This window comes from Porites lutea, chromosome 1 (genome assembly GCF_958299795.1).
Source record: "Porites lutea chromosome 1, jaPorLute2.1, whole genome shotgun sequence".
NCBI lineage: Eukaryota > Metazoa > Cnidaria > Anthozoa > Scleractinia > Poritidae > Porites > Porites lutea.
The window spans coordinates 42,281,542-42,296,541 of record NC_133201.1 but is presented as its reverse complement, the minus strand read 5'-3'; the positions used below and the strand labels follow the sequence as shown (position 1 = coordinate 42,296,541).

Sequence of the window (15,000 nt, the reverse complement as noted above, 5' to 3'; positions counted from 1 at the left end):
TAAAGAATGACTGTTTTTACTGACAACTACCGTTGGCTGACGTGATAAAATAATTAGTTACAATTATCTTCTTACAATAACTAAGCAATTTCTCGCCCGCTGATTGGTCGAGAGCTATTGTCGGTAACGGTACAGACCATGGAAATGAAGTGAAGGTGGCGCAGTTCGTTTTTTTTTCTTTCCCACAAACGATTTTCCGCAAAACGTGTACGGACATGGACGACAAAAACTGTCAATGTTACTGTAAAAAACAAATCGACAGCAATTTTCCATGGTCTGTACTCTTATCGACCATAGAAATAACGTCAAAATGTTCACAACTTTACAATAACACCACTCTCCTGCGGCTCGTGGTTCCACTTGAGTTCCACGCCACTCGGTACAAGTTATAATTAATTTATGTACCAAAACAAAGTCAAAGAATATTGCTTTCCCCACTTAATAATTTTCCGTTGCACCAAGAGGCAGGAAACTTAAACCAAGCGCAAACCTCTGCGGTGCACAGTGTACGCGAAGTTTAGATTTAGCAGTCAGAATATTTGTTTTGATCAATGAAAATGCGCCAGTAACGGTACTACCGGCACTTTCCTGCAACCAGGTGCAAGCTAAATCAAATTTATCCTTCTACTTTTTAATTTTTGGTTGTGCAGGGCTATGTTCCATTAAATTTCAACCACGCATTTAAATTCAAAGGTGTCTAAATGTTTACAGTGTGTGCAGACCGAATGGCAGTCAAGTCTTGTCAATTTGTTGCACAAAAAGGGTCTACATGTTTTACAAAACTGCCGCTTCCGTGCAGCTCGGTACACGCTAATTTCTCTATCAAAAAAAGCCCAAGAATTTTTCTTCCACTGCTATATAATTTCTCGTTGTACAGAGTTGCATGAGACTTGCACTAAACTTAAAAAGAAAAAAAACACCAATCTTTTTAGCAAGTGTTGCTAAAGACCCAAAGACCTCAGACCCCTTGAACTAAAACGAAGACCCCCTGGACTAAAACGAAAACCCCCTGGACTAAAACGAAGACCCCTTGGACTAAAACGTGGCAAGACCGTTCCAGGATGCATTATCTTCTAGACAACACATATGACTAAAAATTTCGACCCAAATAACTTTCCGTCTCTGACAATATCAACAAAACCACATCACTGCCACTGACAACGCACGTTGCCATTTCTTCTTTCATCTTGACAACATTTCGCGGGGATTTTGCCTCTAAGCCAATATCTTTGCCGGAAAGCGACCACGTGATTTTTGTCGCGGCGCATGCGTAGACATTTTTCGCCAGTGAAACCACGACGACAAAATTTTCTGTCCGCCCTTGCGCAGTGTTCTGTATCTCTCTTCCGTTCGTCGTCGACAAAGTCGTCGTCGTGGTTCTTACGTTCTCGAATGTTGAACTTCTACCGAATGACTTAAAAGTCTTTTTCAATAAAAATCGATAGTAATCGATAAAAAACGATAAATCAATCATTATCGATTTCTATCGGAAATCGATATTAATCGAAGTCACAACTACTGTTCTTTATCGCTTATCGGAAATCGATATTCTCGATTACTATCAATTATTATAGATTAGCGGTTTATCGATTAACTACGTCTGGCTTTAAGGACATTTTTGGACCCGAGGCATGGACTAAACGATCGATTTATCCGTTTTGTGGGGGTAGTAAAATCGCAATACAGAGCTAAACAGGATATGTGTTCTTTAACTGCCTCACAATTTTGCCGGTGCGTCTTAGCCTGCAGAGCAGGCGTTTTTGAAGGTGGCTCGTCTGGATTTTCTCGGGAGTATACCTCCCCACTTTGAGCGTTTACTACGTTGGCATTAACAAAGATATCGAGAAAAGGTTACCACAGATGTACTGCATAAAAATGAAAATTTGTTATGATCCCTGTTTTTTTTTTGTTTTTTTTTTACATCGGAGTTGCCATGGCAACATAATGACGCCATTAGGTTTTTTACTTGCCTTTGTATTTCTCGGTACCAGAAGTTTTTTTTTCAGAAATCACTTTAGGGGGCTTGTACTTCCTTTAGTTGCCTCGATTATAGCAAAGTTTGAACAAATTCTATGAGAGCGTTTTGGAAATATTTTGAAACAATTTTTTACGGATCCTAAAAACAGTGAAAATACATGCTATCGACATAATTAGCTAATATCTAAAGAAAATGATGAGGTCTGGAAATGTAGTTTCATCTTATACTGGTTGAATTCCATTTTAAACTTTGTACGAAAAAAGAGGGGGATTGCTTCGGCTGATCGCGAGTAACTAAGAATTTGATTAGCCAACGTTAGACTGCTTTCTTTACTACTTTTGTATGCAATTTGGTCCACACGTACAAATTTCACGGTTATTTAAAAACCGCTTGATAATTGATAAGGATCTCGAGATTAATCATCAATTTACGTCTCCTCCAAGTTTGAAGGACATTGAAAACAAGGAAGGCAGTTAAATGGGGTTTCAAATGTCACAAGTGTTTCTCCCAGATTTTCTGTTTATACGTGAGAGGTCAAAGTGGGGAGGTATACTCCCTAAAAAATCCAGTCAAGCCACCTTAACGGAAACTTAGAGGTACGTTGATCGCGACCTCCATCTTGAAAAGCCAAGCGTCCAAGATGGCGGGATAGCATTATTCATTAAACATCATGGATCGCGCTGCAAAATACGCCTGCTTTGCAGGCTAGGTTCGTCTTGCAAGACTTTACTTTTCCAGTACATATCTTATTGCAAGACTCGTCTCCATGGCCCATTTAAAGCAGTATCCTTGAGCTACGATAGTATTTAACTTATGCAACATTTTCAGCAACCGTGTTATAATTTCTTCGGCCGGTACTGTCGATATTGTGGGTCGTTTCTATAGAAATGAATGAAAAATGGTCCTTTTTTGGATACATCGTTTCTTTTCTTAACGAAAAATACTAATGATCCGGATTTTTGATCTGATCTTGGATTTTAGTAAAGAAACACACCCTTAACTTTATAGCTTAAGCTATATATTTCAATAGATTTCGAGGACTAAACAATTTTTGCAATTTTCAAGATAATGTAAGATAATTACATTACAATGTGCTCTGTCAATTTTTGGCATAGGGCAAGATTCCAACTCATTGTTTAAAGGAAGCATTGGTCACGTGACCTCTCAATAATGCAAGCGGCCTATTTGTATCTGAGTAAAAAACTGTTCATCACATCGCAGGCAGACCAGCCTCTGATTGTGTGACCGTTGTTCGATTGATCTTTTGCCATGCACTTATGGCAGAAATACAGATAAGCATTTACAGCACCTACAATTTCAAAGGCTCCAAAATACAGATTTTAACGTAAATGTTTGAATAAAAGTAAAATTTTACAGTCATGTGTAAAGTTTTTTTCTTTGCCCAGAGCAGTACTTTAATGCATTATTTTTGAGACAGAGAGATAATAAATTTGACTGGCAGCAAAAAGTAAAGGAAGAGTACAAGGCAGGCAAAAATCAGCTGTCAGCGCGTGACATAGTCCACTTCAAACTGGAACTGATGCCAAACCATAGAAATTCTCATCTCAAAAACACCATATGTCATCAAGCCCTCGCCAAAGCTTTGCTCAATCCTTCCAAAAGTTATGGAGAAAAGAAATACTGAAGTTACAAAAGCAGGTTTCTTAATATGATTGATGCCAAATTCTCTCTCCCCTGAGTTTTCCTATTGAGCTGTTTGTTGTTGTGTTTGTTATATCTATTATTGTAAGTGTAATGATTTTTTTTTCTGGAAGGATGTGACGTCAGAGTTCTTGAAAAGCCACCTGGTGGATATTTTACCTACGAAGAGATAAAAGAGGCAAGTTCTTTTGATTTCTCTTAATTCTTTACGAGTGACCATCTAGCCAATTAAGCCTTTCTGCAACCGCAATTAATTTCCTTCAAGTTAAGAGCAGTGGGTCAATTTGTTATGTGCCACACCAAACTACAAGGTTATCTTGAGAGCCGACATTTCGGGATGCCACCGGTGCTCTATGAAAAAAAATTGAAGGGAGCCCCGTGCTCTGAATCTGTGAAATGCAGGCTGCCCAGCATATGATTTCTATGAAAAACCTAACTAAATATTTTATAGTCTCCCAGGAGCAAAAGTTACTAGGGGCCACCGGGCGCTGCCAGAGCACAGCCCTGATAACAAGAGCATAAAAGTTACAAGGAACATGCTACTGTTAAAAACGTAAATGTGTTTTCTTCTTTCAGGGTCTTCAAAAGCACAAACCTATCGCTCTATTTGTTTGTCACAGCGAATCTTCAACTGGAATTTGTCAACCACTGGATGGCTTTGGACCTCTTTGTCATGAGTTAGTTATTAAAACATTATGAAAATAACAACAACAATAAGACACATTTTCAACTCTAACGTTATCTTCAGGCTTAAAATCAAGATAAGAAAAAAATAACACTTTGCAAAATATATGGAGGGTTAAAATGAAAGGGGTAACTGTTACAGGTCAAAAATCAATTATATTCAAATTAATTTTTTGACCTTGGTTGATTCTCAATTTCAATCAACCAAGTTTAAGAAAAAAATAAACTGAATATAATTTTGACCTGTTAACACATCAGTATGTGGTGATTTGGATTAAATTAAAATGTGTACAAGGATTGCAGCTTTATCACATGCAGGCTATATTTGCAACGGAAACCCTAATCCAAGAGAATTATAAAGAGAAAAGAAATCTAAACTTCCGAGAGTAATAAATGTACTCTCAGTAAGCCTGAAGATAACTTTAGTGTTCCAAATGTTTTAAAATGCTTACCTTAATCGGAGTTAGCACCGAAAGAAAGCCAATCGCATGCTTATTAAATTCATGCAAAGGAGAGTTAACGTCCTGTAGAGAAGCGCTTTGTATGTTGTATTCTTTAACTGACCTTTTTTTTTCTTTCTCTTCTTAGGCATGACTGCTTGTTAATAGTAGACACTGTTGCATCTCTTGGTGGAACACCTTTCTTCACTGATGATTGGGAACTTGATGTTGTGTATTCAGGTTCTCAGAAGTGTCTAGGTGCACTGCCCGGAGTGTCACCCATAACCTTCAGTCCTAGAGCTATGTGAGTGTTTACTTTATAATTTCTTTACTCCAATAATACGTTTCTCAGATTTTTTTTATAATATTGTGCAAGAGGCCAGACACCCCATTAAGCAGGAATAATGGTGGGAAGTCTGTACCAATAATTTCTGCAAAATGGAGCTGTATGAAGTTAACACCTGCAGGCATGCAAGATCCCTTGGGTTATTCACCAATTCAAGTTTCACTATTTCAATCTCTGTTTTGCAGGAGCACTGCAATCAATCCTGTTCATCAAAAAAAAATTTGGACTAATTAAAATAACTTTTAGGCTGGTAAAAGATTAGGCACAGTGTGCCTGAATGGCAAGCTGTAAAACTAACACCTTCTTTGCACTTTGCGATGTATCGCTATCCACTGGATAAAGTTCTATCTAGTGTATAACGCAATTGGTTTCCCCAACAATAGTGATTTATCCGGTTGATAATACTATCCAAACTTTCCACAACTGTAGCCTGAAGTTCGAGGTAGACTGCTCAAACTCCACACTTCTGCCTCTGCTGCCTAATAACTTGGTTTAATGTCATTTGTTTGTTTTGTTATAAGGGCTAAGGTGAATGGTCGTAAAACCAAAGTGCTGTCATTTTACCTTGATATTACTGAACTGGGCAACTACTGGGGATGTGATGACGGACCAAGAAGGTAAATTTCTTAATTCACAAGGATTTATCAATATATACTTTCATTATAATTTTTTTTTGTTGGCCTTTTCAGTTCACTTTATTAATTCTTGACAAATTCACAAAAAGAACAAACATTACCCGCAGTTAGCAACAGCTACATGTAAAGGCGAGCAGTGGAACACACATACAGTAATAATATAAAAAAGCTCACTAAACTTAGAGAAAACTTTAGAAAAAAAAAAAAAAAAGAAATCAAAATTGTTTATATAGTTTATGGAAAAAGGTGCAAACAGGTATGTATTTGTAGAATAAAAAAAAGTGGTAAATACGCTCGTAAAAACGGAATTTTTAAGAGATTTTCGTTGTTAACTTTAGGTTAACAAAGTTGCCTTTGCCTATGTTCAGAAAATGTGGTACTTTATATTAAGAATAAGAGGAGTTAATGCCTAAAGCAATTCCAGGAGTTGAATAGGACCATTGCACAATGACGTCATTTTTCTACAACTACCAGAATCTATATTAGTTTGGTTTGTTTTTTTCTAGTGCCAATTAAGGGTCCTCTGACCTATCTTTTGGGGCTGTTGCCAGGGAAAATTCTAGCAGTATAACTTGGACTCCTTTTTCCATGCATTAGTCAATTTATAGCACAATACTTGTTAGTGATACACAGATGCAAATATAGCGCCATCTGACCACGCCCACGATCACGTGACAAAAAAACGAAAATGTCTAAAATCCTAGATGTATACCATTTTAATCACTATTTTTTCGTGGATATGTTATTCTTGCTTCAACTCTTAAAAAATTATACATAGATTTTCTTTGTTTTCCTTCAAACTAAACTTCTAACCCAGAATTGAAGTTCTGAAATAATGATAATTTGTTTCATGGAATAGACTTCTTTAAAAAAAATGCATAGTCTTATTTCTAATACCATACCAAAAGGTTTTTCACTAAAGGCACAGACCGTGAAACAAGAACCGCAAAGATTTTTTAGAGATTTTTTGGAAACCGGAAGTTGTTTCCTTTGACTCATGCGAGGACGAATTTTGATCGCTAGTTTTAAATGTGGACACGTTGATATTCTTTTTTTGGGAATTTCATAGGAGAAACTTGTTTATGTATGTGAAGGTTCCGTGTAAAGGAAGATAGTGCCTGAAAGTTTACAACCTTTCTCAGAAATATGACGAAATTATGTTGGGGGGGGGAATAATAGTCCGTTTGTCAAACTGGTGGCTAGAGTTTAACCTTACCAATATAAAGCTCAATACTTATACGGGTTTGTCGCTTGTTTTGTCTCTAAATCACCGTTATGTCGTTAAGGCTCCCATATTCTGTAGCCTTTCATTCAGTGAAAGATGTTTATATACTAAGCAGAAACTCTGTATTTCCATTTTTGTCCGTTTACGGTGTATTTTAAATTGGATGGCACGAAATTATAGTCCTAAATTTCACGCCACGGATGGCATGCAGCAGCCATTTTTCAAAACTTGAAATAATTTACCAAGGAACAAAAATATTCTTTCTAGTACCCCCTTAAATCATTATATGCACGCGCACCGGAAGTAAAATGCTTTCCCTTAGCAACGCGAGAAAGATAGGTCAGGAGGTGCTTACGGACATTGTTTTTTTAAACCTCAGCGGGATTGACAGATTTAAATAAGAAAGCAAATCGAAGTGAATTCTGGTAGTTGTACTGAAATGTCGTCATCGTGAAAATGGCCTATTAGCCTGTAAGCAAGCTCCCTCCGTGGAGGCGGAGGGGGGGGGCGAAGTGAATCTGCCCTCTCTCCCCTGACCTCATCCCCCTGATCCACTTGTTCACGGGCGGGAGTTACAGGTGCAGCTATAATTTTATAGTTTAAAACCTATGGAATCTGATTAATCTAATCGACTCTTCTGCAAAATGTAGAAAAAACCTAATATTTACATTTTTGCCACAGATACCACCACACGGCTGCAATTAGCCTGGTTTATGCCTTGAGGGAAAGCCTTGCTATTCTGGTGGAGGAGGTAAAGCAAAATGTCTAGGCTCTCTTCTTTTATATGTCTTATATACCTGCCATATGGTTGCAATTGCGGATTGAGTTGACAATATCCATTGTACAGATTATACCCTTAAGTCTCAGGTCTCCAGTCTTTCATCACCCCCACTGGACGGCTTGTTCACACGTTTTTCAGGGTTTTACACTGACATAGAGACAATGACCAAAATGTCAGCCTCCTTATCTTTTTATGGTGACTGATTTGCTCTATCAGCTCAGTTGATAAAACAACTTTTTTGTTTCACTCAATGCAAAACCACAGTTTCTTTACAAAGTAACCCGTTGATGGTTAGTTACTTAACTATTGTGATCATTATTATGAAAAGTACTGACTTGTAGTTTTACAGGTTTTGTGTGAACTGTAATGCATGCACTGGGATGAATTACAATGTACGTTGCTGGGGGCTGGTCACCCCAATTATCTTGACCGAAAAAAAGGAATAATAATCTCCGTTGTGAGTTCAATTTTAATAATTTGACAATCACCAGGGACTCGAAAATTCCTGGAGGCGGCATCATGACACCATTGAACATCTCTGGGCGGGGCTTGAGAAGATGGGGATGGAGATGTTTGTAGCGGACAAGGTGAGTTTTAGCTTCTTTTTTTGTAAAACCAATTTGTTAGGCTGTGTAAGTTGTTATTTACACGTACGTCAGTTATAAAACAACCTACTAATACTATCGTCTGCTAGATTATTGTTAATTCTTTAAAAGTGTACTAATCAAAAATTACGCAGCGCGTTCGACCTCTCTCAATTTCCCTCGAAAGAGCTAACAGGACTGGTTGAGAAAACAACAAACAAACGACAGAATCAGTAATGGCACCTTTTCCTTAAACGATAAAGGTTCTTTGGACGAATAAAAAACCGCCAACGCACAGGCTATGGATTTCCGTAGCTTTTCTCCTTGAAAATGTGCTTATGGCACAAATTTACATTACCATCAAACTTTTTCAAGTACGAACACCTCCGTTAAAATAAACAGATATTCTTCTCATCTCAACATTGATTGTAATGGCTGAAATGCGCCTTTATACATTAACTTTCATCTTCCTGTTTTGAATTGAAGCATTAATCATTACGTTTCCATTCAATGCTAAAAACGCAGATAATGAGGCAACCGTCAAAATCTAATTCTGATCGGCTTAAATCGCGGCTAACGACGTCCATGTCGATTGGAAATAATAACACCCTCCTCGATGTGCCTAACTCCTCCTAGTTACTATCATATTCAGCCTCCTCTAGACATTCCTGGTTCAGTATTAATTTAGATTATAAACTAATACAAATGCCCGTTTCTTTTACTCCTTTTTAGGCTCTTCGTCTTCCAACAGTAACAACCATTAAAATCCCTGAAGGATTTCCAGACTGGAAAGCTGTCCCAGATTATCTGATGAAGAAGTGAGCAGAACGCTTTTCTTAATTATCTTTGAAATACCCCCACCCCGCCCAACCCCGTCCCCCGGTTTTGCAAATGCAAACAGCAGACTCGTATGTTACGAACAAAAGATTCTGTCACAATCACGAAGCCACGAACTAGAGGTAACTGTGGTCGAATTCCGGAAAGTAGCAGACCATCCATGTATTTCGAAATTTCCCCCCTTAGCAGCTTTTATATTTTTGACAGAAACCATTTAAATTTACAAATTACAGTAGTCCGAAGCGGACGTATACAAAACATGGTCCCCCGGTCCATGGACCACCTCTTTGGACCTCGTCCATGGAGGTAAACATCACAAAGGGGTAAACATAACACTGAAAAAATGTAGTCAGAGATGGTGGCTTTAAATTTTGCAGTTGAATCCACTGTTAAATAATCAGATGGCAGGCTATTCCAGTCAATGATAGTTTTCGGCCAGAAGGTCTATTTGTACGTGTCACAGGATGGCTGAAGTGGAATAAATTTCAGTGGATGAGATGCTCTGGTTTTTAGGGAAGACTGATAATATACATAGCAGGGGATATCAATAGCCGGCCTGGTTGATAACACATTTGCACATCAGTGTCAGTCTAGCTACTTGTCTCTTTTTTCGAGAGTTGGCTAATTTATTTGCTTTAGGGCGTTGGTTACGCATCCCTCCTATTCCGTGCACGTTCTTGTCTCGAGGCGTGCTGCCCTGCGCTGGGCCTGTCTTCGAGCCACGATTTCTGATATGCTCTATACGGATCCCATACAATACAACCATATTCCAACGTTGGTCTCACTAGCGATTTGTAGGCTTGACCTTTAACCTTCTGTAAGCAATGATGCAAGCTCCTCTCGACAAAGCCAAGTATCGAATTGGCTTTGTTTGTAATGTTCAGGATATGTGGCTTCCAGTTTAGGTTCTGTCACAGAGAAACTCCGAGGTAAGGATAGTGGTCTACAGCATGTAGGGTATGACCAAGCGTAGTGTATGCGTGTATAAGTTTGCGTGTATATGTAGAAGGATACTTGGTTCTGAAAACGCGTAGAACGTAACACTTCGATGGGTTGAAGGCCATTTGCCACAACTTTGCCCATTCAACTAATTTGTCCAGATCAGATTGGAGACGGATTGCATCGTCGGAATTGTGTACCAGACCATGCAACAGGGTGTCGTCAGCAAATAATATAACTTAGTATTTGAAATAATATCATTACCTGTATCGTAAACGAATAGCAAGAAGCACAAGGGACCCAACACGGTTCCTTGCGGGACTCTGGATCATACGCAAGACCTCTCACTGTACTCGCCTTCAAGGACCACCTGTTGAGTTCTTCCTATTAGCCATGCGTTATCAAGGCTAAGACTAAACCACGAATGCCATAGTACTTAAGTTAAGTAACAGACGTCTGTGCGCTACTTTATCGAAGGCTTTAGAAAAGTGTAACATCAAAGGATCAGTCTAGTTTCTTACTGACCGAGCTAGATGCTGTACGGTATTGATACGTTACGCCGGTTCCCTTCCCTCACAGCCCTTGGAACTGTTTATTTGGTCAGGCGTTTTACAAGTTTGCGTACACTTACAAGTTGGTTCATGTAAATTGCCATTCATTCGAGTCGAGATTGTTGTCGTTACAAAAACATAGACATTAAGCTTCCTCCGTAGTCTCATATGCAGCCGTTTTTTTTTTTGTTTTTTTTTGTCAATTTCCACCAAAACGAAGACAAAAAAAAAGAAGGACTGCCACTCCTCCTGTTCCCTTCAAATATGGTGACTCCAGATTAAATGAACCCATTATATTGGTCGCATGAAATTAAAAAAAAAATGTAAGTGTAAGATAAAAGGAGAAGACCATAACCCTGATGATAAAAGCTGACCGCAGTTTCGTCCATTTAAGTTTTCTAAAATCTGTTTAGACCACTGGTAGGATTCATCTTCAAAAATTAGAGGTGGACCCGCAGCGGACTCGTAGACTCGGTCCATGGACTAGGTCCAGAAGCTAGAAGCTATGTTCTGTGTCAGTGGCGTGCACATTTTGAAGGGTCGTTGCTTTTTTTTTTTTTCATTTGTAAGGAAAGCACCTTTAGAAGATCTTTCTAAGTGACGTTACGAATTTGCATTTCTTTTTCGTCTACTATTTGGCCATTTCTTGAATGTTTATGGGCACCTCCTTCTCCTCTTTTCAGCGTTGAGCTGATCATGATATCGTTAGCCTAAAATTTCAGGAAAACCTTTGCATGGAAACTGCAGCAAAACAAAACTTCGTCTGGGAAAACGTATGACACTTCGGTGAAGGTCAACCTAAGGCTACGTCCATGCGACTTCGATCCCTATCAGTTCGTACACGAATTCAATGCAAACCGGTACGAGTTTACCACTTCCGTCCTTTGTGAGCTCTAGTACATGTCCGATCTCCATGCAGTCTGTGTTCTAAATGGATACTTAAAATGGCTCTCTTGTGAATAACCGTAACTTTATTTATTTTGTTATTTATTTCAATATTTGCCAGGTACAAGCTTGAAATTGTAGGTGGTATGGGTTCAACAGTAGGAAAGGTAAGTCGCCTTGCTATTAACTGATCATGATTTAAAAGTAACCAAAGTTAACGGATCAGTGAATTAATTCAGCGCTGGGTGAGCACGCGACTCATCTAATTTTTACCTTTAAATAATTTTTTGGTTAACTTCGACAGTGAAACCCGGACTTCTACCGTTTAAGATGGCTACGTTTATATAACATTTAGTTTACGTTACGTAACGTTACGTTACGCGGTTTCTCCCGAAATGGGGATGCTTACGGTCTACTCGCCTTTTCAGGAGGTACTCCAGCACTCAGGCATCTTTGATAAACGTATATAATTCACATTACGGCTAGTGATCTTCAGGAGTTTATAGGAAATCCTAGAGTCGTGAATGTTTCGCTCCTATATTTCGCGCTTTTGCTCCTCTGGCTCGACTTGTGGGCATGTCTAGGGGTTATTAAGCATTAAATAACCAGCTTGCGGGGAAACATTTCACGTTGTTTCTCTTACAGAGTTGGTGGGTCTTTTACCGTATCACAAACTTGTGTTTTCTGTACTCATTTCTCAGGTGTGGCGTGTAGGGTTCATGGGACACAACTCCAACCCAGAGAACGTGGATTTATTCTTACGACTGTTTAAAGAAGCGATAGAATCTGTGCACGCTGGAACTCCCAAGTCTCAGCCTTAAACATTCATAACTAAGTTGTATCATCATTGTATAAAAAACGTTATAGCAAGTATGATTGTTTAGGGAGTGCAGGGACGGATTTAGGGGAAGGGTGCAGGGGGTGCGCACCCCCCCCCCCCCACCCCTGAGATGACCTGCGGTTTTCTAATACAACTGGTGTTCTGCAAAAAAAAAAAAAAACTATGTGGTTTATTGGTGTTGAAGTAGAGCAAGAGACGAGTGCACCCCCTCCTAAAAAAAATTCTTGAATCCGCCCCTGGAGTGTACGATACATTTTCGTAGACGCCGGCCTGTTGATGGTGTCTTGTACTATTCTTTTTCATTCGGCATAATAGGTACACAACAGGGGCACCCAACGACCGAATGTTTTGAAATACACCAAAAGTGTCTCAAATGGTTTTCTCTGTGCTTTAGAAGCCTGTTTGGTTAATTTGGAGTCACCCTAAAAACTATTTATCTGTTCGGATGTCTTAGGGGAACTTTGGTTGTCACGAAAGTCTTAGGTGGCTTTTTCGTCTCATCCGAAAGTGTTAGCTACCCTTATGGGTCCGGTTGAACATTTGAGGACGTAAAGTAGCCTTTCTTTCATTAGAAAATTATAGGGGACGTTTTGACTTTATACCGAAATTTTTAGACCTTTTTTTTAACAATAATCGCTATATCTTGGTGTTAAGTGCATGACATAACCTCGGAAAATCGTAGTAAAACTATTAGTAATTAAACCACTAGCGCAGAAAGAAGGTGCCCCTGATAATTTTTCATTGTCGTCTTGAAGATGAAAAACTCTTTTGTTGTCTACAATAAACAAAGTCGACCGCGATTTCTTTTATTGGTAAATATTTTCACTTTCCCCCTCCCCCAAGGAGCTGAGCACTAAGCGTAGCCCGAGAAACAGCCGACATATCGATATCAAACCACTGGTTTTCACACAAGATGACATCTGAGAATCGTATCGACCACAGAAATTCCATCCTGATGACGCGACACTACCCAGATCTGGGTAGTGGCTCTTAACTATCTGGGCCAAGTTGTTCGAACGCCGGTTAGCGCTAACCCGGGGTTAAATTTTAACCCAGGTTTCTTTTTCTTTTTATGAAAAGCCCTCTGTCGGGTAATTTTCTGTATTCTCCACGGCCGAAGAAGATGAAGATTTAATTAATTTCCATTCCTTACAAATCGCCGTGTATTTGACCATTTTTGTCATTGTTTTTAATAAGGTTTTTAAAACGGTATCTCTCTTGTAGTTTTATTGCTAGCAATTATTAGTCGCGTGTTTTAATTGATCCTTGTTAAGTTATTAGTTGTTTATATACTAATACGTCAAGGTTCTCTCTTGGGGTTTTTCCCGTAGAGCTAATTTGTATTCAACTTTGGGCTTGAACAATGTTACTGCAGCTAGTGTGACAGCTAATGTTATAAGAATTCGAACTTGAAAACCAGGGCCAACCTGTTGAAAACTTACGGACGGTCGCGCGAACGCCTATGGTTTTCTGGTCAAAATTAACGCAGCGGACCCTCCCTCAGGGTCGATTGACCTAGAAGCAATAGTACCATCCCTCCCATAGCAAGTGATGCATTGTCGCGCGGACGCGGTCACTAAGCTTGAATATTCACGTCGCGTATTAATCCTGGCAGTTTGCGGTCATATCGAAGCGTAAAGGTCAAATGAGCGAGCGATTTTTGTGCAGTTGCGATAGGTTTTGTGGAGCCAGCGAGCAAGAAGCCGGAGCACACGTTACCTGCAGATTACACGATGGCAATTTGGAGCGGATTCGTCGATTATTCTCCAATTTATAGCGCTGGGCGTGAAGGTGCGTGGAGATGGTCCGTTTGTTTTGTAGCCAGCCTTTAATTCTTCTTTAGTGGATGGTACCTACGATTGCAAAACTCAACAAAATGCCACTTTAACCGGCCAGGAAGAAGGAGACGTTCAGTTAAAGGAAGCTTTGTTTTGTTATATTTTGACTTTTGGACTATTTTAGTTCATGGGAGTTTCGACGACTCATCCCATTTTGTCCATGTGAATATTAATATATTGACACACACTACGTCTGGGCAACCGGTAATAAAACTGGCTATCCTTTGACGCTGGATTTTTTCCACTACGTCAATCGTCAACAGAGGTGTAGCACTCGATTCGACTTGCATGTTTGGAGCGTTGTTTTAAAGAATATTGGTGATAGTAAGACTTTTTTCAGAGCAATCTGAACTTTTAAGAATAAAATGTTGAACGGCAGGCGCGCTTTTACTTTGAACACTTAATGAATTCTACTAGAGCCAGTCAGGGTTATGCCAGAAGACAGTTATAGAGGGTCCACTTGTCGCCTGTCGGTTAAAATTTAGCTACTGTGTCGGTAGTCGGTTAAAATTTTCGATCTTTGTTGGTTCCCGTGTGAAAAACCTCCATGGAATTCCATGGAGGATTAGGACATCAATTTCCATGGAATTCCATGGAAATTTCTCCATAGATTTCCTTGGAAAATATTTGCATGGAGGATTAGGGCATTTCCCATGCAATTCCATGGAAAACATTAGGGCACCAATTTCCATGGAATTCCACGGAAATTTCTGCATCGACATTTTCCATGGAGGATTAGGACATTTTCTATGGAATTCCATGGAAAAGTTCCAT

General features: G+C 39.3%; 2 protein-coding genes across 3 annotated transcripts in view; one reads left to right on the top strand and one right to left on the bottom strand.

Moving 5' to 3' along the window:
* LOC140951554 (alanine--glyoxylate aminotransferase-like) overlaps positions 1–12,430 on the top strand; it is a 13,960-nt gene extending 1,530 nt beyond the window's left edge. The window contains exons 2-10 of the mRNA XM_073400834.1: positions 3,754–3,818; positions 4,217–4,317; positions 4,913–5,068; positions 5,632–5,727; positions 7,652–7,721; positions 8,243–8,338; positions 9,068–9,153; positions 11,669–11,714; positions 12,249–12,430. Of these exons, the coding sequence (XP_073256935.1) occupies positions 3,754–3,818; positions 4,217–4,317; positions 4,913–5,068; positions 5,632–5,727; positions 7,652–7,721; positions 8,243–8,338; positions 9,068–9,153; positions 11,669–11,714; positions 12,249–12,368 (836 nt within the window). The 3' untranslated portion in view covers positions 12,369–12,430. The remainder of the gene's footprint in view (positions 1–3,753; positions 3,819–4,216; positions 4,318–4,912; positions 5,069–5,631; positions 5,728–7,651; positions 7,722–8,242; positions 8,339–9,067; positions 9,154–11,668; positions 11,715–12,248) is intronic.
* The window catches only part of LOC140951534 (uncharacterized), a 262,305-nt gene that overhangs the window by 224,355 nt on the left and 22,950 nt on the right, over positions 1–15,000 (bottom strand). The window lies entirely within an intron of this gene.